This window comes from Phascolarctos cinereus, unplaced genomic scaffold, assembly GCF_003287225.1.
Source record: "Phascolarctos cinereus isolate Bilbo 61053 unplaced genomic scaffold, phaCin_HiC Scaffold_4;HRSCAF=312, whole genome shotgun sequence".
Lineage (NCBI taxonomy): Eukaryota > Metazoa > Chordata > Mammalia > Diprotodontia > Phascolarctidae > Phascolarctos > Phascolarctos cinereus.
In genome coordinates this window covers 161,914,480-161,939,701 of record NW_027555847.1, presented here as the reverse complement: position 1 = coordinate 161,939,701, position 25,222 = coordinate 161,914,480, and the positions used below count along the sequence as shown (strand labels likewise).

The window sequence follows — 25,222 nt, the reverse complement described above, 5'->3', positions numbered from 1 at the left end:
GACCTTGACCTCATCCCCTTCCATTTTCTCCCACAGATTGCCCCCATGATGATCTCATCTCTCTCTCTCATATTCAGTCTGTATCTACTGGTTCCTTTCCCACTGTCTATAAACACATTCATGTCTAATGTGTTTGTTTTGCCTAAATATAATTATTTATAACTAGGAAGGTCTTCAATTAGTGGGAGGAGTGCATTGGTGAATAATCATAGATATTAAAGAAGGAAAGAAAGAAAAGAGTCAGTGAAACATTTAAAAAGACAGAAGAAAACAGAAGGGAATTCAGAGGGGACACAAGCAACTAGGGCAGCTTTGTTATTGTATTCAATGTAATACATTCCTAAAAACAGATTGCATGGAATAAAAGTTTACAATTACATATAGAATCTTCTTTTTCTGTATATATTACAATGTTCACATTTGTTGGTGTTTGTTAAATTTATAACAAAAAGAAAAATAAATATGGTTCAGTAAAAAAAATAAAATAAATTAAAATTCCTCTCTAGACACTACCATCCCTTCAAGCTACTTAAGTTATAATCCTATTTCTCACCTCCTTTTCTTAGTCAAACTCCTAGAAAAAAACCATATTCACTCACTGCCTCCACATCCTCTCTTCTTACTCATTTCTCAACTCTTTTCAATCTGGCTTATGATCTCATCATTCAACTGAAATTGAAAAGATCTCTTAATTACCCTCCCTGCCCCAATCACCTTATATTTATTTTATATACATGCGTACATATGCATGTGTGTGTGTGTGTGTGTACATACATATTCCCAAAATGAATATAATCTCCTTGAAGGCAAGGATGATATCAATTTTATATTGGTATCTCCAGCACCTAACACATAGTAGCTATTGATAAATGCTTGTTGATTGACTGGTTGGTCAACTGACCCCATGAGAAAGGTAGCACAAGTATTACTCACATTTTACAGATGAAGAAACTGAAGCAGTGGGAGGTTAGTTGACTTCAACATGATCACAAGGCCAGTGAGAATTGAAAGGCAAATTCAAACTCTCGTCTCCTCACCTCAGTTTCAGCATTCTATCCACTACACCACATCTTATGTACTACTTCCACCCTCCAATCCACTACTTCCACCAGCTTACCCACTATTTCTACTCTTCCGTCAACACACTTTTCCTAGACATACCATCCCTAAATCTAGTACACAAGAGTAAGGTCCAGTTCTTTCCAGCACTTCATTGTAATAGCTAGAGCCTTGCGATAAGGTAATCCATGGACTGATCAACATTCTCCATGCCAAAAGCCTAGCAGTACTGGAATCTTTGCTTATGAGGGTAAGGAGGAACCTTGGTATACACGATTTTTACATTCAAATTTTGACCCCACTTGAGGAAGTAGCCAATTAAAAAAAGGTACAGGAGCCAGCAGGCTATCCCAGCTGAAAAAAGGTACAAATGGTACAGAGAGTATGAATACAGTGGCCATTATTACAAGTCATCCCTTTGACACAAGGTAGAGAAATAAGAGTCACAGGGAGAAAGTGTTAGATCCAGGTACACTGAGATATGCTATGACACTCTTTAAAGGAGCTATACAACAGCTATAATAACCTGCATAATGGCTGTCACTAGGAAATGTGGTTATTCAACAACACGTGGTTTTAAAGACCGTTAGGATCACACTAAATGCCATGGCATTTAGTAGCAGAGCTGCTGGCCCAGAAAGAGACAACCCATCAGTCACTTGGAGACAGTTTTGGGCAAAGTTGAGAGATCAGACACATACTATGCAGATGTGGATGCAAAGAGGCAGTGTTCAGGAAGCTTTGAGGAGTGGGGCCTATGGTAGCAGAAGAGAGCCAGTTATGAACTCAAGAGAGAGTTAGCCCTGACAATTAAGAGTTGCACTTCAGACAGGAACTGACCATGGGATTCCACTTGAGAAACCCAAAGGAATATTGTTTCACTTGCAAAATCATGGGCAACCTTCTCTTGTTTGTTGGCATTGTGATCCTAACGGTCTTTCTTAGTCAAACTCCTAGAAAAAAACCATATTCACTCACTGCCTCCACATCCTCTCTTCTTACTCATTTCTCAACTCTTTTCAATCTGGCTTATGATCTCATCATTCAACTGAAATTGAAAAGATCTCTTAATTACCCTCCCTGCCCCAATCACCTTATATTTATTTTATATACATGCGTACATATGCATGTGTGTGTGTGTGTGTACATACATATTCCCAAAATGAATATAATCTCCTTGAAGGCAAGGATGATATCAATTTTATATTGGTATCTCCAGCACCTAACACATAGTAGCTATTGATAAATGCTTGTTGATTGACTGGTTGGTCAACTGACCCATGAGAAAGGTAGCACAAGTATTACTCACATTTTACAGATGAAGAAACTGAAGCAGTGGGAGGTTAGTTGACTTCAACATGATATGGAGAAAATTCCCTCCTTTCCCCCCAAGAATTTCATTTTTCTCCTGCTATTTAAGAGGTTCTTAACCTGGAGTTGGTGAAGTTTTTTTTTTAATATTTTGATCACTGGTTTTCATTATAATTGGTTTGCTTTGTAATCCTAAGCATTTTAATACATTTAAAAACATTATTCTAAGAAGGGTTCATTGGCTTTACCAGACTGCCAATGAAGTTCCATGGCACATAAAAGGTTAAGAATCCTTAGGCTAAGGGACACAGTCCATCATATTCTTACTGTTCTTTTATTTTTACTAATATCTTCTATATTCATGTCATTTTCATGCCCACATATATACCTCTTCCCAGGCAAGCCATCCCTTATAACAAAGATTCTTAAAGAAAGAGAAAAATAAAAGGCAATTCGACAAAACTAACCAATATATAATACCCATAGTCTCCTACCTCTTCAATGAAGGCAGGAATATGCATTTTCTCATCTCTTCTTCAGGGCCCAGCACGGTCATTACATTTTAGAGCATCTAGATTTTAGTTTTCTGTTCTTTCCATTTTTATTCCTATAATCATTGTGTGTATTGTTTTCTTGCTTGTGTTTGTTTCATTCTGTACCAGTTCACATAAGTCTTCTCATGCTTCTCTGAATTTCTTATATTTGTTGTTTCTTGTGGCATAGATATTTTCCATCACATTCATGTACTGCAATTTGCTTATAGTTATCAAAATAACAATTTAAAAAAATTCACTGCGCCCAGGTTAAGAACTCTAACTCTGTAGCCTGAAAATTTTACTAAGTTCATAATCACATTAAATGACTAGAACATTTAGGGGTACCCATACCAAGTTACTTAAAATTTCATGAGACCCACAATTCTTTATGGGGCCTGCTGCCCAGTTGTTTCTACTAGATAATACTGCCTCCATTTGGGGGTTCCCTCAGGCAACATCCTGCACAGTATCCCTAAGAGATTTTTTTTTATATTTTCAGCATATCATAACCATTGGCTATTCAGAGATGAAGCGAATAAGCACAAGAAAAGGATTTTTAAAAAATATTATAGAACTTACCTAAACCCTCAGTATCTAAATACAAAATGATACAGTTGTGCCTTTATATTTCTTTACCCACTTTCTTGCTTTCCTATCAACAACCATACAGAAGCTTACCCCAGAGGTAAGGAGGCATAGTCACTCAGGATCATATATGACCTGGCAGGTGTGTGATAGGATTATCTATGCCTCTGATACCTGTTGAGGACTGCCCTGCACTCTCTCCTCTAGAAAAATAGGTCTAAATCTCAGGAGTAAAAACTCAAAGTGACTTAAGATCTAGCACCCCAGAGGAAAAGTAGGACAATCAAAAGGGATGTCAGTAATTTTAAAGAATCATCCAATTTGCTCCATGAAACCTTCTTTTCTGTTCAGCCTCTGGGTTAATACTCATGTCACTTAAGTGAATTCACATCACAGGGCTTGCCCTAGGCCTTAGGAGGGAGACAGGGAGAGACAACAGGAACTCAAAGATGCCATAAGGATAAAGGATTTCCCTGCTTATTCTCCAAGGAATAAACTGCACAAATATCATGATAAAGAAAAGGAAACTGCAATAGTCCTTACATGCATCACACCTAGCAACCTGCCATGTGTTATAAGAGCAAGCATGATGATTCAGTAGAAACAGCATATTGTCATACATCAGGAAACCTGGATTCAAGCTTCAGCTAGGCCACTTTTTGTGTGCCTGTGGACAAGTCACTTCATCTCACTGGGACTCAGTCTCTTTATCTGAAAAATGGGAGTGGAGGGGTTGGATTCTTTGATCTCCAAATCCCTTCCAGTTCTAAAACTATATGACTGTAGCTATATGATTCCTGCTACAGTTTCTTCCTTTCCACATTTAAAGTATTAATCAGCATTCGTAACAATCATAAGCCAAACTGTACCTCAGGCCATTTCTTCACAGGTCTTATTGATTTTTCATTTCCACAAATCACAAAATGCTAGACCTAGAAGGAACCTTAAAAATCATCCACCCAATCCCCCTAGTTTTACAAATGAAAAAGACTGAGGCCCTGTGAGTGAAAATACCTAGCACACTTGAAGCCTATTAATCCAACCTCTCCATTTTAAAGATTAGGAAATGATGTGGGAGAGGTCAAATAACTTGGCCACATTCAAACATGTCATAAGTAGGAGAGCTGAAAGCCAATCAATCATTCAACAAGCATTTATTAAGCTCCTACTACATGCCAGGCACTGTGCTAGGAGCTAAGAATGCAAAAACAAAAATGAAGTGCTCCCTGCCCTCAAGGAGTCTATAATCTTTCCTGGGAGAAAGAGATGCATATATGCAAAAAAAGATACAAAGTGATGGGGGGAGAGCTCTACCATCTGTGAGAATCAGGAAAGGCCTCAAGTAGAAGGTGAAACAAGTTGAGTCTTAAAGGAGCGAAGTGAGCAGACCCAGGAGAACGTTGTACACAGTAACAGCCACGTTGTGTGATGACTAACATTGATAGACTTAGCCCTTCTCAGCAATGCAAGGATCTAAGACATCTCCAAAGGCCTCATGATGGAAAATGCTATCCACATGCAAAGAAAGAACTATGGAGTTTGAATGCAGATTGAAGCATACTATTTGATATTTTTTTTTCTTCGTGTTTTGTTTTGTTTCCTCTTTCTGGTGGTTCCTCCTATTGCTTCTAATTCTTGCTTACAACATCACTAATGTGAAAATATGTTTAATAGGAATGTAAAAAACAAAGAAATTAGGGATTCTAAGAGTCAAAGATGAGAAGAGTGTGTTGCTGGCATGGAGAGCAGCCACCAGAGATGGGAAATGGAGTGCCCCAAATGAGGAGCAGTAAGAAAATTGTTTGATCAGACTGAAGAGTAGATGAAAGAAAGTACTATTGTAATAAGGCTGGAAATTCAGGTTGGAGCCGAGACATGAAGAGCTTGGGGAATTTATATTTGCTTCTGGGGGCAATAGGGAGTCACCGGAGTTTATTGAGTAGGGAAGTAACATGGTCAGATCCTGCTGGGCGCAGTAAGACCTAGTTGGCATACAGAGCCAGGTCTTCCAATTCCAGATCCAGAACTATTTCCTCTAAAACAGAAGGCCAAATTTGAGTAAACGTGAAGTGGGATCCCACTCTAGTCCTACCCAGCTATAACCAAGCAGGGAGCAAAAACATCCAAGTTGTGATGTACTCCAAGTCTGATGCTGATCAGAAAGACAGACAGATAAGAATGAGGATGTTGTTTTGAGATAGCTGCAGGACACCTGCCTTCAGGCTTTTTACCCCTGAGGCTAAAGAGCTAGAGATTTCACACTTTTCAGGCAAAGTCAGTATAGACATTTAATCCCTTGACAAATGAGTAGTTATATAAATATATTTCAGATGAAATAGCCTTCCCTAAACCCTCTCATCATAGTAAATCCTTGTTGGCACTTAACCTCACAGTCTCCATTTGATAGGCATTTAAGACGACAGCAAAATCTGCGCACTTAGAGACTCTCTCTGTGATTTCTGACCCCATCCTCCTCCCTCCCAAAGCACTCTGCAGCCACTCACCCCAATCAGGTTTATTCACCACAGCTACAGAGAATGGTTTGTCAGCAGGAATCTGGGGCTGCCTTTAAAGAAACAAGGTGGTAACAAAAGTGCTCTCTATTTGCATCCCCTCTGTACTTTTGTTTTCCTCTGTGCATTAAAAAAAAATACTTTATTTGTACTCTTTTTTCATTTGGCATAGATAACAATACCCACTAACTCACCAACTCTTGGCCTCCACATAAAAGTCCTCCCTTATAACAAACTGGATGTGATTGAGATAGAGATAAAAGATGTAGTATAGACTTAGATATAGATGTAGATGTAAATATAAATATAAATATAAAATAGACTGAGATGATATAGATACAATCAATGTTTGTTGATGATTAAGGTCACAATTTCTTTTAAAACAGAAATATAAGGTTCTGGAAACAAGAACCCCTATTCCAGGGTCCTAGAAACTAGTTTTTTAAAAAGCTATTTGTCTACTCAGACAGAATGAGAAATTAATTATGCTGGGAGAATCTTAAAGACTACTTTAATTAATTACTTATTCAGTGGAGTGAACTCACAATTTAAAGACTCCACCAACAGAGATCAGTGATAGATAGATAGATAGATAGATAGATAGATAGATAGATAGATAGATAGATAGATAATGTCATAGAATTGCCTAGGGAATTGACAGGAAAGGTGATTGGCTCATGGTCACAGAGCTACTGTGTGTCAGAGGCAGGCCTGGAACACAGGTCTTCCTAGCTCCAAGGCCACCCCTTTATCCTCTATGCCACACTGTCCAATTTATTTTACCATCTGAAAAGAAAAGGGAGAAGTCATAGAGTCAGAGCATATCAGAGATGGAAGGGCCCGTAGAGATAATTTAGTCCAACACCTATGCTTTATAGATGATTGGCACATAAGCCCAGAGAAAGCAAAGATCCCACTCATGTTCACACAACTAATTTGTCATCAAATTGGGACTCAACACAGGCTGAAAAACAACAACAAATGAGCTAATTTGAAAGGCTGAATTGGAAGAGAAAGGGTGAAGACAATCAGAGAGCACGTCCACACTTGTACCTACATTTGTACTAAAAGAACTAGAAATCTGTTCTTAAGGCCCAAATTGTTCATCCAGAGGAGTTCTCCCAGGTCGTTCTGGAATACGTTATTGACCTTTGGCTATTTTCTGGTAGAAGCAAGGTGGCAATATGTAAACTCATACTTGATGACTGGTGTTGTAAATCTGAGTGAATAAAGGAGAAATAGTAAAGCCAAACTTCTTACATCAGCTGCTGTGTTGGTCACAGGATTTTAGTAACAATTTAAAGGAAATGCGGTGTCTGTTTTCTAAAATAACAAAAGACGGAGATATTACTCCATAAAAGATGCTTTTCCTTGCTGTAAATGAAATATAATCTTCCCAGCTTTGAAGACCAAGAAATAAAAACTTTTCTTCAGACAGGATTGGAAAAAAAAATGACACAAAGGCAGGTTTCCAAGAAGCCTGTGCACCCCTAATATTCCTTTTTAAATTATTTTTCAAAATCTGTCATGATTTTTTTTATGCTAGGGTTATTGTTTTTCAAAGAATTAGTCAATCAATAATCAATAAGCATGTATCATTAAGTGCCTACTATGTGCCAGGCACTGTGCTAGGTGATGGGAATGCAAAAACAAAATAGTCCCTGCCCTAACAAAGTTTACATTCTTTCTGGGAAGAAAACATGCACATATATAAGTAGAAGGACACAAATAACTGGAGAGAATTAAGAAAGACTTAAAGGAGATGATGGTGCTTGAGCTGAATGTTGAAGCAGACAAAGGAATCTATGAAGTGAAGGTGAGGAGAGAGAGTACATTCTAGATCTACATCTAGAGAGAAAGGAAATGAACTGCCATGCATGAAGAACAGCAAGAAGCCCACTTTCACCAGATCTTGGAAAATGTGTCAGGGAATAAAATAATATGTACTAAGGCTGAAAAGACATGTTGGGGCCAAGTTATGAAAGGCTTTAAATATCAAAGGAGTTTACATTTGCTCCTATTACTAAAGACCTACTTGTTGTTCAGTCACATCCAACTCCTTGTGACCCCATTTGGGGTTTTCTTGGCCTTTGCCTGGAGTGTTTTGTCATTTCTTTCTCCATCTCATTTTACAGGCGAGGAAACTAAGGCAAACAGGGTTAAGCGACTTGCCCAGAATCACATAGCTAGTAAGTGTCCGAAGCCATATTTGAACTCAGGAAAATGAGTCTCCCTGACTCCAGGCCTGGTGCTCTATGCACTGTGGCGCCACCTAGCTGCCCCAGAAACCACTGGAGTTTATCAAGTAGGAGTGTGATATCAGGCTGACACTAGGAAAATCACTCTGGCAGCTGTTTAGAGGATAAATTGGAGTGGACAGAGTCTTGAAGCAGATAGGCCAATATGGGAAGTTAGATCTTAACTCCTAAATGTCAGCAGTGCGTCTCTGTGTCCCAACAGCACCTCAAAGTCAACATGTCACTAACTCCAAAGGTGAGTTGATTAGGAGGATTTATTCCAGGATGTTTCTGTTTCCTTCTTTGGAAACACAATCTCCCTCCTAGAGGAGGAGACCTGGGAAGGAGGGGAGTCCCATGTTTTAGAAATGTTCCCTATGTTCCCATCTCTGTTCATCTTCAGACAACACTACCCACACTCATCTTCTGAAATAAAACACAAATTCCATTATTCAGCATTCAAAACCCTTCACAATCTGGCTCCAGTTTACCTTTCCAGACTGATTTCATGTCTCCCCTACTTCCTCACCTCCGTTTCATGCAAACCTTTGGTTCCATTCAGGTCTCAGCTCATATGCCACTTCTCTCAAGAGGCCTTTCTGATTCCCCTATTTGTTAGTAGTTCTCCTCCAAATCATATTATATTTTATCTATGCACACATATGTATGTATGCATATCCTGTATTTACTTATTTATGGACACCCAATAGAAGGTATGCTCCAGGAGGACAGGGACCATCTCATTTTTCCCCCAGCCCCTATACATGTAGATGGTTTGTATGTAAAGTGCTACAAAAAGGCATCAAGGACATGTATGACTAGAGTTGGACAATATGAAAGACAGACTGAGTATAGATAGCTCTGCTATCCACAAAATATTAAGGCCTAGAACAGGGGTTCTAACCTTTCAATGTGTCATGGGAATCTGGTGGGTCCCTTTCAAGAATGTTTTCAAATATGTGAAGGAAATGTTAAATTTCAGTTAGAAGTTAGTGAAAATAAAGGTTGGATTTTTTTCCCATAGAAATTCACAGACCCACTGAAATCTTTCCATAGACCCCATGTGGTTCTGTGGACCCCAGGTTAAAAACTCCTGGCCTAAAAGAAAGCTTCCCATGCATTGGGTAGATTTGCCTTTGTGTCCCCAGTACTTAGCATAGTGTCTGGCACATAGCAGATGCTTACTAAATGCTTGCTAATTGACTTCCGGTCTTTATGCAAACAGAAAGCCTTCTTAATTCCCAGCAGTCTCACATCCATGACCCATATTCATCCTTTTCCCAAAACCTTGTCCTTCTCTTCAGTATCCCAATACTTTCACTCCTTTATTCACTAGGTCGGTGGATTGAAGATCACGGAGTTATCCACAACATGATGTTTAACACAGAGACACTCTGGAAGTACTCCTTCAAAGACACACAGAAGAAGTCGGAGTGGTGGGACAATGGTGTGCTGCCTCTCTGGATCACGGCCCAGAGGCAGGTACTGTCCAAGTCTCTAAGAGAACTGCCAGAGACCACACCTCTTACATCTATGGCTAAGAGAAAAGGGAACTGGTTGAGGGAGCAGCCAAGTGAGAACAATCCATTAACAGTATGGTGACCACATGGCCCTGTTCCCTTGTGATTGACTCCATTTTGACCCATGATCCCAGGAATAAGTTCCAGTTTTGAGAAATAGCCTAGTGAACATTGCCTCACATCACTAACCTCACTTTTTTCAGTAGCCCCAAAGGCTAGACTTCAATATGACTGGAGTATTCTGAAACTGATTTATCTTATGCAAATCAACAAATACTTACTGAGTGCCTACTATGCACAAGATACTGCCCTAGCTAATGAACTATAAATATGAATAATATGTGGTTTCCGACCTCAAAGGGCTTTAACTGTAGTTCTTAGAATCTGAGGAAGGGACTAAAGGGAGGGCAGAGAAATATATATTTATTTGTGTGTACGTGTATGTGTACATACTATACATATGTGTGCATGTATGGGTATATATATGTGATTAGTAGACTTTACGTGAAATACACTTAGCCTCACATGTGTATATATTATATTTATATATAATACATATTACACATACATGTGTATATATTATATTTATGTATTATATCTATATATTTTATATATTACATATTTCCTATAATACATATAATATATATTTCTATATAATACTCATATTATATGTAAGGAAAGAAGGTGGAATATGGGTCCCATATGTGTAGTGAGGATCCATGTGTAGCAAGGATGTAGTCCTTGTGTGTGTGGCTCAAAGGGAGATAGAATAGACATCTCTAGCCCTCCTAGTGAAATGGATAGATGAGAATAATGTGTTCCAATGGCCATGATGGAGGCTAAAGCAGGCACTGAGGAGCAATTAGAGCTTGGTCAGACATCAAAGATGATTTTGTGCAGTTCTACCCCACTTAAATCCAATTCACAAGCAAATCAAGACATCACTCTCATGATGTCACTGGTCCTTTTAGAAAATGAAGGATAATACAAGTCATTCCCCAATTGATAAACGGTAAAAGTATATGAACAAGTAGTTTTCAGATGAAGAAATTAAAGCTATCTATAGTCATATGAAAAAATGCTCTAAATCACTATTGATTAGAGAAATGCAAATCAAAACAACTCTGAGGTACTCCCTCACACCTATCTAATTGGCTAATATGACAAAAAAGGAAAATGATAAATGTTGGAGAAGATGTGAGAAAATTGGAACATTAATGAATTGTTGGTGGAGTTGTGAACTGATCTAACCATTCTGGAGAGCAATCTGGAACTATACCCAAAGTTCAACCAAAATGTGCATACTCTTTGATCCAGCAATACCACTACTAGGTCTGTATCCCAAAGAGATAATAAAAGAGGGGAAATGACCCACATATACAAAAATATAGCAGCTCTTTCTGTGGTGGTAAAGAATTGGAAATTGAGGGGATGCCCATCAGTTAGGGAATGGCCAAACAAGTTGTGGCATATGAATGTAATAGAATTCTATTGTCCTATAAGAAATGATAAGCAGGCAAATTTCAGAAAAACCTGGAAAGACTTACAAGAACTGATGCTGAGTGAAGTGAGCAGAACCAGGAAAACATAGTACACAGTACCAGCAACTTTGATGTCCAACTTTGATACACTTAGCTCTTCTCAGTAAGACAATAATCTAAGACAATTCTAAAAGACTCATGATGGAAAATGCTATCCATATCAAGAAAAAGAACTATGGTGTCTGAATGTAGATGGAAGCATACTATTTTCTCTTTTTTTGTGGTTTTTCCTTTCCTTCTGATTCTTCTTTCACAACATGACTAATGTGAAATATATTTAATATGATTATACATATATAACCTCTATCAGATTGCTTGCTCTCTTGGGGAGAGGGAAGGGGAAGGTGGGAAAAAAATTTGGAACTCAAAATCTTATAAAAGTGAATGTTGAAAACTAGCTTTTTATGTAATTGGAAAAAATAAAATACTATTAAGTGTGGGGGGGAAACAAAACAAAAAAAAGTTCTTAGCTTTCAAGCTAAAAGACTGTTTCCATCTTAGGAGGAAAATCTAGGACTTGTCCCATGAATGAGAATACCCTAAGGATATCCAAGTAGTTATTCACCTGTGTCCTAAAAAAGGAAGAAATCAGACCTGGGCAGGCTTTCCTTGATCACTAACCCCCAGTTACTGGGGTTAAATCTAAATCTAAAATCTTTCACTTTGCTACCAGTTACAGGATCAGAATTTTGACTATACACCATCCTTCAAGGGATACTGGTAAAGAAGACTCCCTTTTGTTCTGTCCTTTCAATCTAATGCCTTAGCTCTGACCTTCAAAAAACCATCACGAATTTTTATCCTAAAGGATGCTTTTCACTTTGGTGTTTGCTGAACTAACCTCAGACAACCAACATTTGTAGAGACTCTCAGGGGAGTTTCAGGTCCCAAAGATGAGTCTCTCTCACCTCATATTCATGCCATTCCTACTTGTTAGATTCCTTCCTCTTATACCCTTTTCCTTTATTTCTGGACTTAAAATACAGAAAATGAGAAACAAGTATTCTCTTTAAATAAATTAAATTATATCTAAAAACAACAGTCCCAAAGTTTTAAATATGGCATGACAGGCTTTCTTCATGGTGTAGTAGAAAGAATACCAAGTCAACAAGCATTTATTAAGTGTGTACTTGTGCTAGGCATAGTGCAAAGCTCTAAGGATAAAGAAAAAAGCAAAAAAAAAAAGTCCCTGCCCTCAAGGAGCTCACAGTCTAATGGGGAAGTGGGAGACAACACACAAAGAACTATGTAAAAACAAGATACATACAGGATAAATCATGGATGATTTCAGAGGGAAGTCACTAGCATTAAGGAGGATAGGGGAAAGCCTTGCAAAAGTAAGAGTTTCACTGGGAATTGAAGGAAGCCAGGGCAGCCAAGAGGCAGAGAGAAGGGAGAGAATTCCAGGAGTGAGGGACAGCTGGTGAAAAAGCATAGAGCTGGAAGATCGATTGTCTTGTACAAGGAATAGCAGGGAAGTCAGTGTCCCTAGATCAGAGAGTACATACATGGAGGGGAATAAAGCGTATGAAGACTGGAAAGGTTGGAAGGGTCCAGATTATGAAGGGTAAAAGTAAAAGAGAAGAATTTAAATTTGATCTAGGAGGTAATAGGGAACCACTGGATTTTACTAAATACGGGAATGACATCATCAGACCTGAGCTTTAAGATAGGTTTAACAGCTGAATCAAAGATGGAATGGAGTGGGGAGAGTCTTGAGGCAGAGAGACCAGCCAGAAGGCCAAGCATGAAGTCCTGCCCCAGAGTGGTAGCAGTAGCAGAGGAAAGAAGGGGGTATATAGGAGATTCTACTAAAGTAGAATCAAAAACAGATTGGAAATCAGAGGAACCAGATTCTGTTCTTGACTCTACCACTCTAGAGAACTATGTGACCTCAGGTAAGACCCTTCATCTCTTTCTGCCTCCATTTTCTTATATATAAAATGAGCTGATGGGACAGAAGATTTATAGCATGTTCCAGCTCTAGCATTCTTTAATCCTCTGTACTTCTAAGTGGGACTTGAACATTTTTCCTTAATTCAAATTCCAATCCTTTGGCCTCTCCGTTCTCTTACTCTGGCATTATTCCTTTGCTGTCATTTGTCTTATTCATAATATTTGTCTTATTGTCATTTGAGGAGTTCCAGTGGGGTTTTTTTTCCTTCTACACATCACTCATATGCTGAACTTTCTTCCTCTTTACTGAATTTGTAAGTGGCTGTGCAGAAAGAATATCTGGTAGGAAAAGAATGAATTGATGACTTGCTATTCATTTGGCAGGTGAATGTCAAATTATTGCATCTTGCTCAACTGTCTATGGACTCTGCCACACAACCAGGGCAGACAGCCAGTTCCCTCAGGAGTGAAAGCAAAATTTGCCATAAGTAGTGTGAACTCACGGCCATAGGTCAATCTCCTAAGAACAATAATACTGCGTGTCCCAATTTGGCTTTTGAAAGCATGTCCATATTGTCAGGCAGGTGTCCTCCATGGCTGAACTGAGGGTAGCTTGCATCCTCTCTGTCTTCAGGAAATCCATCCCTTCACAGTCTATTCCAGATGAATTTCATAGGACTGATGCAGTAAACTTTAATTTGGCTGAAATATTTGCCCTCAATGAGACTAATGTTGCAGGAGTCTATAAAGATTCATGGAAATTGATGGGCTTTTGGTGGCTGAAGTTTAAATAATGATTGAGTCCCCCGACTGCCTTTAGGAGTGGACATCCCATCATTCACAGCACACAAGTGAATCTATGCTCTGGCAAGACCTTGCTAATGGTCAGGTACAAAGAATGAGAGAATTTCATTTGGAGCAGGCCCAGACTTTAAATGAAGGCACAATGAAAAGAATGTGATGAATGGCAGGGATATTTCACAAAGTTCTAAATTCCTGATCCTCAGAGAAACTCATCCAGCCATGGCTATAAGACTCAGAAACCATAAAGACATAAAGGAATGTTTCGCCTGTGTCCAAAAGATTTATATGGAATGTTAATAGGGGAAAAGGTCAAAGGGATAAGCTAAGTAATAGAATCACAGCTGATAAGTATCAGTAATAGAATGGCATTAGGTTACTACCAAGAGGGGATTTGAATCATGTGTGAAGTCTGACAGCCAGATTTTCATTTCCTAGCACTAACCAAATCTCCAAGAAAATCCCATCCTAACTCAGTGAAAGCAGGAAGCAAGAAGGTGCCAACAGCTTCAGCCTGGAAAAATGTTAATGCCTATATAATGCATCTCTATGTTGGCCAAAGTCCTCTACTTATTGTGAATAATAAAGGCACTAAAGATAATGAGCTGACCTCTATTTTTAAAAAAAAATTTGGAATCAATCCTTTAGATTCAACACTACCCATCCAATTTGAGAAGGCTGAAATGGAGCCAACAGTTCAGAAAGAGGGACTGCTAGATGCAGTGGACAGAGTACTGGCCTTGGAGTCAGGAGAGACCTGAGTTCAAATCCTGCTTCAGACACTTATTAGCTGTGTAATCCTGGGCAAGTTATTTAACCTCTTCTCAGCCTCACGTCTACATTATCAAACTGTTCTTAGGCCTTGCAAAAAATAAATAAATAAATAAATCAGACATTGAATAGTGCCACTGACCCCTGAAAAGGAGAGGTAAACAAAGTATAAAATCAATATGGAATCCTATTAGCATATTTGTTCTGAATAACTTGACTATTAGGGGAGAATGCTGGAGCTTAGAAGTAAAAATCAGCAACACATTTTAAATAGCAGTACAAAAGGAAGAGGAAGAGAAGAGGAGGAGGAGGAGGAGAAATAGAATGAGGAAGAGGAAAAAGGGAAGGAGATAGGGGAGAGGGGGAGGAGGAAGAGGAAAAGAAGAAGAAGAAAAGAAGAAAAAGAAGTACTAGTAGTAGCAGTCATTGTCATGGTCATTGTCTTCATCATCCAGGGAAAGTAAATTTATGTTAAAGATTACATTACACTATACTTTAACAATTGTAATCTTCTACGCTTATTGCTAATTGGCATGAAAAAACTTCCTATTAGATGGCTCTGGAAACTCAACCATATAAATTCTAACATCAGGAAGCAGTTTCTGTGATACCAGTATAAGTTACACAGACTAAAGCATTCAAATGCCCAAAAATAAGAGTTTAAGTAACCACTGTCATCATTTTGATTAAAATTAAAATGAGATGTTTTGGAAGCAAGATATCTCTTGCCAGTAGGCAGGAGACCAACTCAACCATGAATACAACTAAGGCAATGGGCGTAAATAGCTTCTAAGCTGCTTTCCTCTCCTTTCCTCAGAACAAGAAAAGTTTTGATTTTGAGCCCTAGGTATACTTTTCCACTTTCACTTACTGACCAAATTTTCAAGCACCCAATTCCTTCTAATACACAATTCCCTCTGTTCCCTCAATTTTCCATACAAAGGTAATATTCTTATTCCCTTCTTCCACTGAACACCTACCCCACCCTCAGTCCAATGCATGCTTTTGGTTTGAGAGTATTTTCAACACTTTCAACTCCAAGGTGATGTAGAAAATGTTGCAGAAACCCTTTGTCCTTCAAGTTAATTTTTTTCAGGGGGAGGAGGGAATGACCAGACCTATGATTTAAATCATCAGTGTAAGGTACTTGTGATATAGAAATATCCTCTACTGGCACAGATCAGCAACTCATCTTTAACTGCAAGTCTTAGAGAATTTACTAGGGGCATTGATGGGTTGGTTACATGACTTGCCTATTGTCCCACAGCTACTAGAGATCAGAGTCAGGACTTCAACCTAGATTTTCCTGACTTCAAGGCCATCCCTTTATCCATTCCCACTATACCACACTGCCTCTTCAAACTAACATTCTAGCTAAAACCAAAGAAAACTGACCCTCTCAAAAAAAAAGAGTTGAAGTGATTGCTTTAAATCATTTACATTCAGGTGCAGTATTGGAATGATCGGTATATCATGGAAGAAATTTGTGCTATGCCTTTGTTTATCACTGAAAATCAAGTAATGTTTAATTATCTCTGTTTTGGACAAGATAGGAAATTTCATTAGCATAGGGTGCCCCTGAGAAAGAAACTCCTTCGACCCATATGGATCAAGACCTTCTCTGTAACTTAAGTATCTTAAGAGGGTTTATTTGGGACACTGAAAGATTAAGTGACTTACCCAGGATCAAATAACCAGTGGGGAGTACTTAAACCCAGATTATCCTGACATCTTCCACAATTTTCACTGGCTATCACTCATGACTGGAACTCTCTCCCTCCTACTCTCCATCTTTTGGCTTCCCAGGCTTCAAGTATCAGAAAAAATCCCACCATCTGCAAGAAATCTTCCTCACTTCTTAATCTCAATGCGTTCCCTCTGAGCCCACCTCCAATTTATCCTGTCCATATCTTTTTTGAACATAGTTGTTTGCATGCTGTCTTCCCTATTGGACTGTGAGCTCCTTAAGAGTAGAGACAGTTTTTTTTTCCTTTGTATCCTCAGTGCTTAGCACAATGCCTGGCACATAATAGGTGCTTAATAACTGCTTGTTGACTTGACTCTTGAGCCAGCTCTCTGGCTGCAGCTTCTCTCTGCCACAGCTTCCTCTCATGTTTACAAAAACAGATGTAGTTCTCTTCTAATGGCTAATGCAGGCACTTAGATTAGATTTGGTCATTTTCATAGTTCTATCATTCTGAAGCTACATTTGTCATTATTATTATTAACCGAAAAAGCCAAAGAAATAGCCACACTAAGCTACAGCTTAGCCCCATACCGAAGCTACAGCCACACCATACACCCTAAGTGAGTTTAGTACAATGTAGTATTCTGATACAGGAACTGGAGCTCTTGAAGAGTGGCTGGTCATATTCAGAAGAATCATAGATAGATACCTAAGCTCAGGGTCTTAAATATAAGAAAGATCTTTGTGGCAATGATACAAGAAACAAGAATGAATGCCTGGAGGAAATAGCAGTATTATTAAAAATAGGACAGAGCCCGCTCTTGTCTAGCATGGGTCAGATGCAGTTCTGCCTAGAAGCAAGACGAGTAATGAGATGACCTATTAGGACCTTTCCCACATAAGAACTTTGTGAAATCTAAGGAGCACTTCAATAAAGTGAGCTTTCATGGCTTAGTCAGGCAGAAGACCAACCAAACTCTTGCAATGTGTGTACCGTAAATAGCCTAGGGAAGGTTAAAGAATAGAAGGTCTATAAAGTCATATTCCATCTATAACTTGTCTGTGTGTACAGCTATAGACATCATTTCAAGCAATGTTCCTAATGATGTCCAAGTTTGTTTTGGGCTAAGGACATGCTTGCATATTAAGCAAGTTTATAGTAAAGGACCAATTGCTTACCGTTTGCTTCTTTTGAATATGACATAAAAAATGTTCATGTCAAATCATGTTAAAAATCATCTCCTCTTATTTATAGGGAAGGAAAACTGCTTCATTCCACTTTCCAGGGGGAGGTGCAAACTACAGTGGGGAGGCTGCGCAGAGGTCTCTTTTGGAGTCCTCTACCCACCCTAATGACAATGAGACTGAATGGAGGGAAAATATTGACATTGTCATGAACTGGTTCACCAAAGAGAATTTTGATTTTGTAACCCTTTACTATGGAGAACCTGACAATGTTGGGCATATGATAGGCCCTGAGACAGAAAACAGAAGAATCATAATCCAGCAAATTGATAGGACTATTGGTTATCTAGTAAAAGCCATTGAAAAAAATGGCTTGAAGGACAACCTCAATGTCATCATTACATCAGATCATGGAATGACCACAGTGAAGAAGCAGCCTAATGTTACAGAGATCTTACTGAAAAACTACATTAAATTCAGAGATTTGGTGAAATTTGATATACTGGACTATGGTGGTTTTGGTATGATTCTTCCCAAGCCAGGGAAAGAGGGAGATATTTACAATGCATTAAAAAATGCACATCCTCACTTAAAGGTATATAAGAAAGAAGAGTTTCCAGAGCATTTCCATTTTGCCAAACACCATCGTATTCTACCCATCTTGGTTTATGGTGATCCTGGCTACAACATTAATGGGGTAAGTTTGTTCTAAAATATGTGGGTTTGGGGGTAAATTGAACTCAATTTTAAAAAAATTATTAAAGAGCTACTATATGTTAGGCACAAATGACTAAGAATGAGTCCCTGATGTAAAAAAAAAAAAATTGTAATGGGGAGAGCAGCCTGGTATAGTGAGGAGACAATGTGGTATAGTGAAAGGAATATCCACATGGAGATGTCCCATAGGCAGCTGGAGATATGAGCCTAGAACTCAACAGAGAAGAGGTAAGGGTTAGAGATACAGGTTTGGGGATCTGCATAGATGCTGGTGTTGAAGTCATATGAATTAATCACATTGCGAAGGGAGAAAATAGACTAAAAGAGGCCCAGGGACAGAACCTGGGGAACATCAAGCTTCAGACAAAAGATAGGGCCCCCTCAAGATAGGTTTTTGATTAGCAATTGACAAGAGTCTTTTTATGAAATTTTGGCTTGAGGACCCTGAAATTCATGCAACTAGCTTAAAGGAATCTATGTCCCATTTTCAGTTTTGCACAAGAATTCAGGAAACTCAATGATGTGCCTTTCTGCTCAATCATGAAGTGAGCTCACACTCTCTCTCTCTCTTTTTTTTTTTTTTTTTTGCTTTTTGGTGAGGCAGTTGCGATTAAGTGACTTACTCAGGGTCACATAACTAGTAAGTGTCTGAGGCCAGATTTGAACTCAGGTCCTCCTGATTCCAAGGCCAGAGCTCTATCTATTGTGCCACCTAGCTGCCCCATGAGCATTCCTACCCTTGATTAATAAAACACAGCCACCCTCTTCACTCCCTCCCACCCACTCTCCAAAAGCAGATTATCTCTAGACCTATGATTCTGAAGTTATTATAAGCCCTCAGCATCTAGCAGGGTGTCCTGTATGTAGGAGGCACTTAATAAATATTTGTTGAACTGAACTCAATTGAATTGAATTGAATTTTTTGGTTCATAGGCCCCTTCAAGAAATCAAAAGATCATTGTCCTCTCTAGCTTACACTAACAAGTGGGAGAAAAATTATCACCAAATACTGGTGTTTTTAATGAGACATGAATATGCTTAGTGAAGTCTGTTTTTTACTAAACATTGACTAAATAGAAATTCATGGTCCCAGAACTACAATTTCTTCTATATATAGAAATCCCAGTGTGGAAATTCCCTCCACTGATGCAATAGCAACTAATTTGTAATGTACAGTCTTAAAGAATTACCTGGAATACTGGAGTTGCCTGAGTATAAAGTCACAGGACTTGTGTTCTAGTCCTGCCTCAGATACTGACTACCTATATGACCCCTGGGCAAGTTCCCTGGGCCTCAGTTCCTTCATGTCAGGATGGCACATTGGATAGGGCACTGGATGTGGTTTTCAAGTTATTTCCAGCTCAGAATCTATAATCATATTATTTGCCAACAAGATAGATAGATAGATAGAGGTAATTTCCCTAGAGAAAATATAAACTCCTTATGGGCAGAAATCATTTCATCATTGTACCCAGTGTCACAGTACCTGGCACACAGTAGGCACTTACTAAATTATTATTGACTGAGTGATGGTCACCCAGTCCATACATGTCAGAGGCAAGGGCTTGGATTCAGATCTTCCTGATGCCAAGACTGGCCCTTTATCCAATATACCACACTGCCTCTCACGCTAATTAATGCCAGAATCAAAAGTATGAATAGAGCTATGTTAAAACAAAAATATGAAGTCTAAATCTGTTGCTAATGTGTATCATTATGTGTGTGTGTGCACGCATGCATAATGACTATGCCTAAATATGATTCCCTGGATCTCACTTTCCTCATCAGTAACATGAAGGGGTTGGGCTCAGCGCTCTCTAGGATCCCTTCCTGTCCCTATATCTATGATTCTAAAAGCCGTGATCCTTGGTAGTAACAGCTCATATTTATAGAGTTCTCTATGGTTTGCAAAGCATTTAATAATAGTATCTCATTTGAGCCTCACAAAAACCTTGAGGCAGAGGTGTTCTGATTTTTCTCATTTTACAGATAAGGAAATTGAGGCCAAAAGGTTCTATGACTTGCCCAGGGCCACGCAGCTAGTAAGTTTCTGAGGTAGGACTAAAACATTGGTCTTCCTAATCCAAGTCAAGTGTTCTATCTATGCACTGCCCAGCCACCCGGCTGCCCTTGCAAAATAGTTGTCATATTTACCATGTTTCTGAAATAAAGTATTTCAAAAATGAGCTTAAATGTACCTCCCTCACTGACTCTCCCTTGTGTTACAAAGGATTAGTTCACAGATAACCCAGAGAACTTTTGCCCACTCATCTAGATGTAAAGCTAATATTGCAACTGTTTTTGTGGCCTAGCAATGCCATACACATGTATGACAACCAACTGTTGCTAGGATTGAGAGGGCAAATAGTAAAGCTGTTGCCTGGTGGTGCTGGTGGAAATGTGCCCAGTGTGTTCAATGACACGTTCTAGAAGACGCTTTTGAATTCCATAAGTTGTAGTCATTTTAATATTATCCTTGATGATGTGCTGGGTTTGGGAAGCCATGATGCTTAGCAGTCACTCGGTCAGTTTAGTTATTGTTGTTCAGTCATTTCAGTCGGTTTATAGTTAATTACATTTCTAAATAATCAGGAGAGGAATGGTGTCGTCCACTGTTCACTGTAATCATAGAGGGATACGGCAAATGGTTTCTAAGTTATAGAATGATAGGTTTAGAGGTGGAAGGAACATTAAAGACCATCTAGTCTAATTTTACAAATAAAGAAACTGAGACCTGAAGAAGTATTACCCAAGAGTTTTACCAAAGGTACCATAGAAAGCAAATAGCAGAGCTAGGATATGAACCTCAATGTTCTGACTCCAAATCTAATGTTCTTTCCACTGTGCCACATGGTAAACGTGATTGACCAAAATACTTGATAAAATACAGTATTCTGATTAATGTAATTTTCTAGTGAGCTAAAGATTGGGCTGAAAGCTCTTTCTCTTCACCCCTTCTTGATTAAAAAAAGTATCTAAAATATATGTTGATTTCCTTATATAGGATAAATAGTTTTGTCCTTTCTTGAGAACTAGGGATCCCCCATTGCCTCAGGACAATCAAAAACAACCATTTTCATGTAATGGACCATAGATATAAAAGTTAAGAGATTAGATTGAAGCCAATTAAATCTTCAACACTAATTTATTTTATTGTGATTTGTTTCTTTTTCTAAATAGTGAAACACATTTTAAAATTCCAGTTCATTGATAGTTTAAGTTAGTAGGATCTTGGATAGTCAAAGCTTTCAAGTACAATCCAGAAATCATTCTTGTTTCATAGGAAGTAGTCTTTAAAATTCCTTTAGCAATAGAGAAAATCTTTGCAAAGAATACCTTCTCCTTCAAGAGCTTTTCAAAAGAATCAACTTTTTTGTGTTTTATACTGAGACATTTCACCACAAAGACCCAAGTTCTTTTAACAACAATAACAAGCATTTATTAAATGCTTACTGTGTGCCAGACACAATGGTAAACACTGGGTAATAAAAAGACAAAAATCATAATAGTCCCTTCCCTCAAGGAATCTGAATTCCATTGGAAGGTGGGAAAGGTCCACACTGGAACATCATGTACAAATAAAATTAATTCAAAATATATACAAAGCAATTTCCACGGAGAATACATTGCAAGGAGAAATCAATAAACTAGGAACTACAGGATAGGAAAAGTTCATAGGTTAGAGTAGCAAAGATACAGCTCTGTAACACAAACAGATTACTGTCACAAAGCAAGACAAATTAAAGTAGATTTTTGGCCTTCTTTGAATTATCAAGACTATCCCTAGACACTGGTTGACTGTTTGAACTGTTATCATAATGGGACTGCTTTTTGTTTTGTCTTTGTAGCACCACACCTTTTACAGAGCAGTTGCCTAAAAAGTAGCTAGCAAATAACCTATGGTTCAGATTGCATAGGTCTAGCCTGTCTGTATTCATCAAACCAGATTGTTACAATGTGCAGGGCATTGTATTTTCTAGACAGTGAAAAATTTATTAATTCTGATAAGAGATGAACAGTCAGTGTTTCAGTGCTATTGGAAAATTATGATTTGGATTGCTTGCTGATGTGTGTGAAAAGAAACAGGGTAAAGCTGAAACAATCAGCAGCCATGACTGTCCTAAGCAGTGATTCTTGGCCTTCATATCACAGGAAGCATATTTTATTCCCCTAATCCCCTCTAGCTTTTTCAAATAAACATGTACTCTTTGCTCTCTATCCCAAAATTAGAGAAATTTTTGTTTCTGAATCCCAAAAGAAGAATCTTTTTTTTGGATATCTCTCTGTCCCAGAAAGGGGGAAATTTGTAGCTAACATTTGTAGAGACCTTATGACTCTCAAAAGTTGTAAGGTATTACACAAATACCATAGATTAACAATAACATACTTTTATTTCATAGAATTGTAACCTCTACTGACTCTTTCCTAGCGGTTCATACTATATATCAACAAAGGGGATCATGGCTATGATAATGCAGACATGGACATGAAAACGATATTCAGAGCATTTGGACCAGATTTCAAGAAGAATCATCTGGCAGAGCCTTTTGACAGCATTCACATTTACCCACTGATGTGTAAACTCCTGAGAGTGACACCAGAACCTCACAACGGATCTCTGACAGTTACACAGGGCATGCTTGTGGACACTTTCAATCAGGAATCAGGTGAGATGTAAAACCAGCAGCAGAGTGAATCTGCAGAGAATCTACTTGAAGGAAAAAAAAGTAAAGCACAATTGTATTACCTAATGCTTCTGCAGGATGACAGAGATTCTTCAACATTCATTAAGCTCATAATCCCTCCAGGTTCCATTAGAGCTCCAGACAGTCACTTTTGTAGGAGACATCTTTAAAACAAGAAGCCAGGGAATAATCCTCGTCTATGCCCCTGAGTTACCCGGGGAGTAATGGAGAAAGGTAGACTACTCCATGATTTCTCTTCTAAAAACTCCATCTGCCTCCTGACAAATTCATGTGTCCAAAAGTTTAGCGGTTGCTTACCATGATTAAAGAGTGGTTCTTTGAAGTGGAATAAGAAGCTTCGTAATTTCACTCATTGCTGAAAAACAGAGCTCTGGACATCCCTAACTCTAGGGTACTTAGCCTGACTTCTGGGCAGATATCTAAGGGTGATTTAAAAGAATCATGTATTATTCTTCCTAGATGAGCAATATGTCCCTTGAATAGACACTACCAGGTTATTTTACACAGTAGGATAGTTACTTTTTTCCAATTTAAGAAACAAGCCCTATAAAGATCCTACCATAGTGTGCTGCACATAATAAGGAACAGAAGGGGCAATTTTCCAGTATCCATTTCTTACAGAGCAGATTTTGCTTAGATTTGGGGTAGAATTCTTTTCGATAATTAATATTAAATAATGACTGGATATGACTTTCCTGGGGCCCTGAAAAAGAGGAACAAATATTTCACAAACTAACTAAAAAAAAAAAACCTTTTCAAATTTGGTAACAGGAGATGAGACTTGGAGGAGAACTGCTTTGCAGAAAGCTGCTATTGGCTTAGGTGTTGCTACAGGAGTGCTTGCCATCTTGTTTGTCTCTGGTGTAGGTTACACGGCTGTTAGTCGAGAAAAGGGGTAAGTAGACTTCGTATTGCTCGTGATTCATCAACAAACACTGTCAATTCAACAATTTTATTCAAGGGAGACATATTTTGGTATGGTGGAAATACAATGGTCCTCTTCTCAGAGGACCTGGGTTCAGATCTTGTCAATGATGTTTACTACCTATGTGATCTTACCAAATCACTTAACCTCAGGGGCAGCTAGGTGGTACAGTGGATGGAGCACTGGCCCTAGAGTCAGGAGGACCCAAGTTCAAATCAGGCCTCAGACACATAACACTTAACTAGCTGTGTGACTCTGGGCAAGTCATTTAACCCCAACTGCCTCACCAAAAAAAAAAAAATCACTTAACCTCCTTGGGCTATAGGTTCCTCATTCATAAAATGAAATTGTTGGACTTAATGGCCTCTGATATGATATTATTTATTTTCTATGATTTCCTATAATTTCCTATGATTCCTATGATTCCTAGATTTACATTCCTATGGCTACTGATGGGGAAGAATACTTTGATAACATGTATGGTGAAATGCTATTTCCAACAACTAAACCAATATTTAACTCTATTAATCAACAAGCATGTATTAAACATCAATTTACCTCACATCCTAGAAGTTATAGGTGTGTGTGTTACTACATCCCATTTTAAGCAGCCTTCATCCCTACTGCACCACTACTGCCTGAGTGGCTATAAATTGTCTAAAAAGTTGGAATTTTACTTAACCTTAAACTCCACTTCAAAATCCACATTTAAAGTAATTTATATTTGAACTATAAAAATTTGCTATAAGCTGAAACATGACCTATAAGGTCTCTAAACCCTAAAGCAACATTTGAGAAAGAAATCAATCAGTCATCTTCCATAGAAACCATTAGCCAAAGGAGAGATAAAGGAAAAGTTCAATTTACTGATTCAACCTCCTATGCCTACAGCATAATTTTGAAAAAAGCAGTCATTTCGTAATGTTAACTTACATTGAATTTTTAATGAAATAAAGCCTTGAATACTAACGGCAAATCCTGAGTGCAGTACGTATACGTTTCTTACCAGATATGGTACAATGATGTCTTCTATATAAATACTACCTTGGATTTGGGAAGTTGGAGGTAAACTGCTGGTTCAAACTTTTATTTAGACCTAAACCTACTGGACCTGTGAGGGTCCTTTAGAAGCTATCACTTAAGTACACAGCAAGCTCTTCCCTGACTCAGCACACAGAGTTCAGTCTAAGTTAGCATATATGAACTGAGATCTTTGTCTGCACGTCAAGACT

At 38.4% G+C, this 25,222-nt stretch overlaps 1 protein-coding gene across 1 annotated transcript in view; it reads left to right on the top strand.

The window, feature by feature from the left end:
- LOC110203197 (ectonucleotide pyrophosphatase/phosphodiesterase family member 7-like) overlaps positions 1–25,222 on the top strand; it is a 52,442-nt gene that overhangs the window by 22,279 nt on the left and 4,941 nt on the right. The window contains exons 2-4 of the mRNA XM_078151724.1: positions 9,578–9,723; positions 17,713–18,339; positions 22,789–23,026. Coding sequence (XP_078007850.1) covers positions 9,578–9,723; positions 17,713–18,339; positions 22,789–23,026 — 1,011 coding nt within the window. The remainder of the gene's footprint in view (positions 1–9,577; positions 9,724–17,712; positions 18,340–22,788; positions 23,027–25,222) is intronic.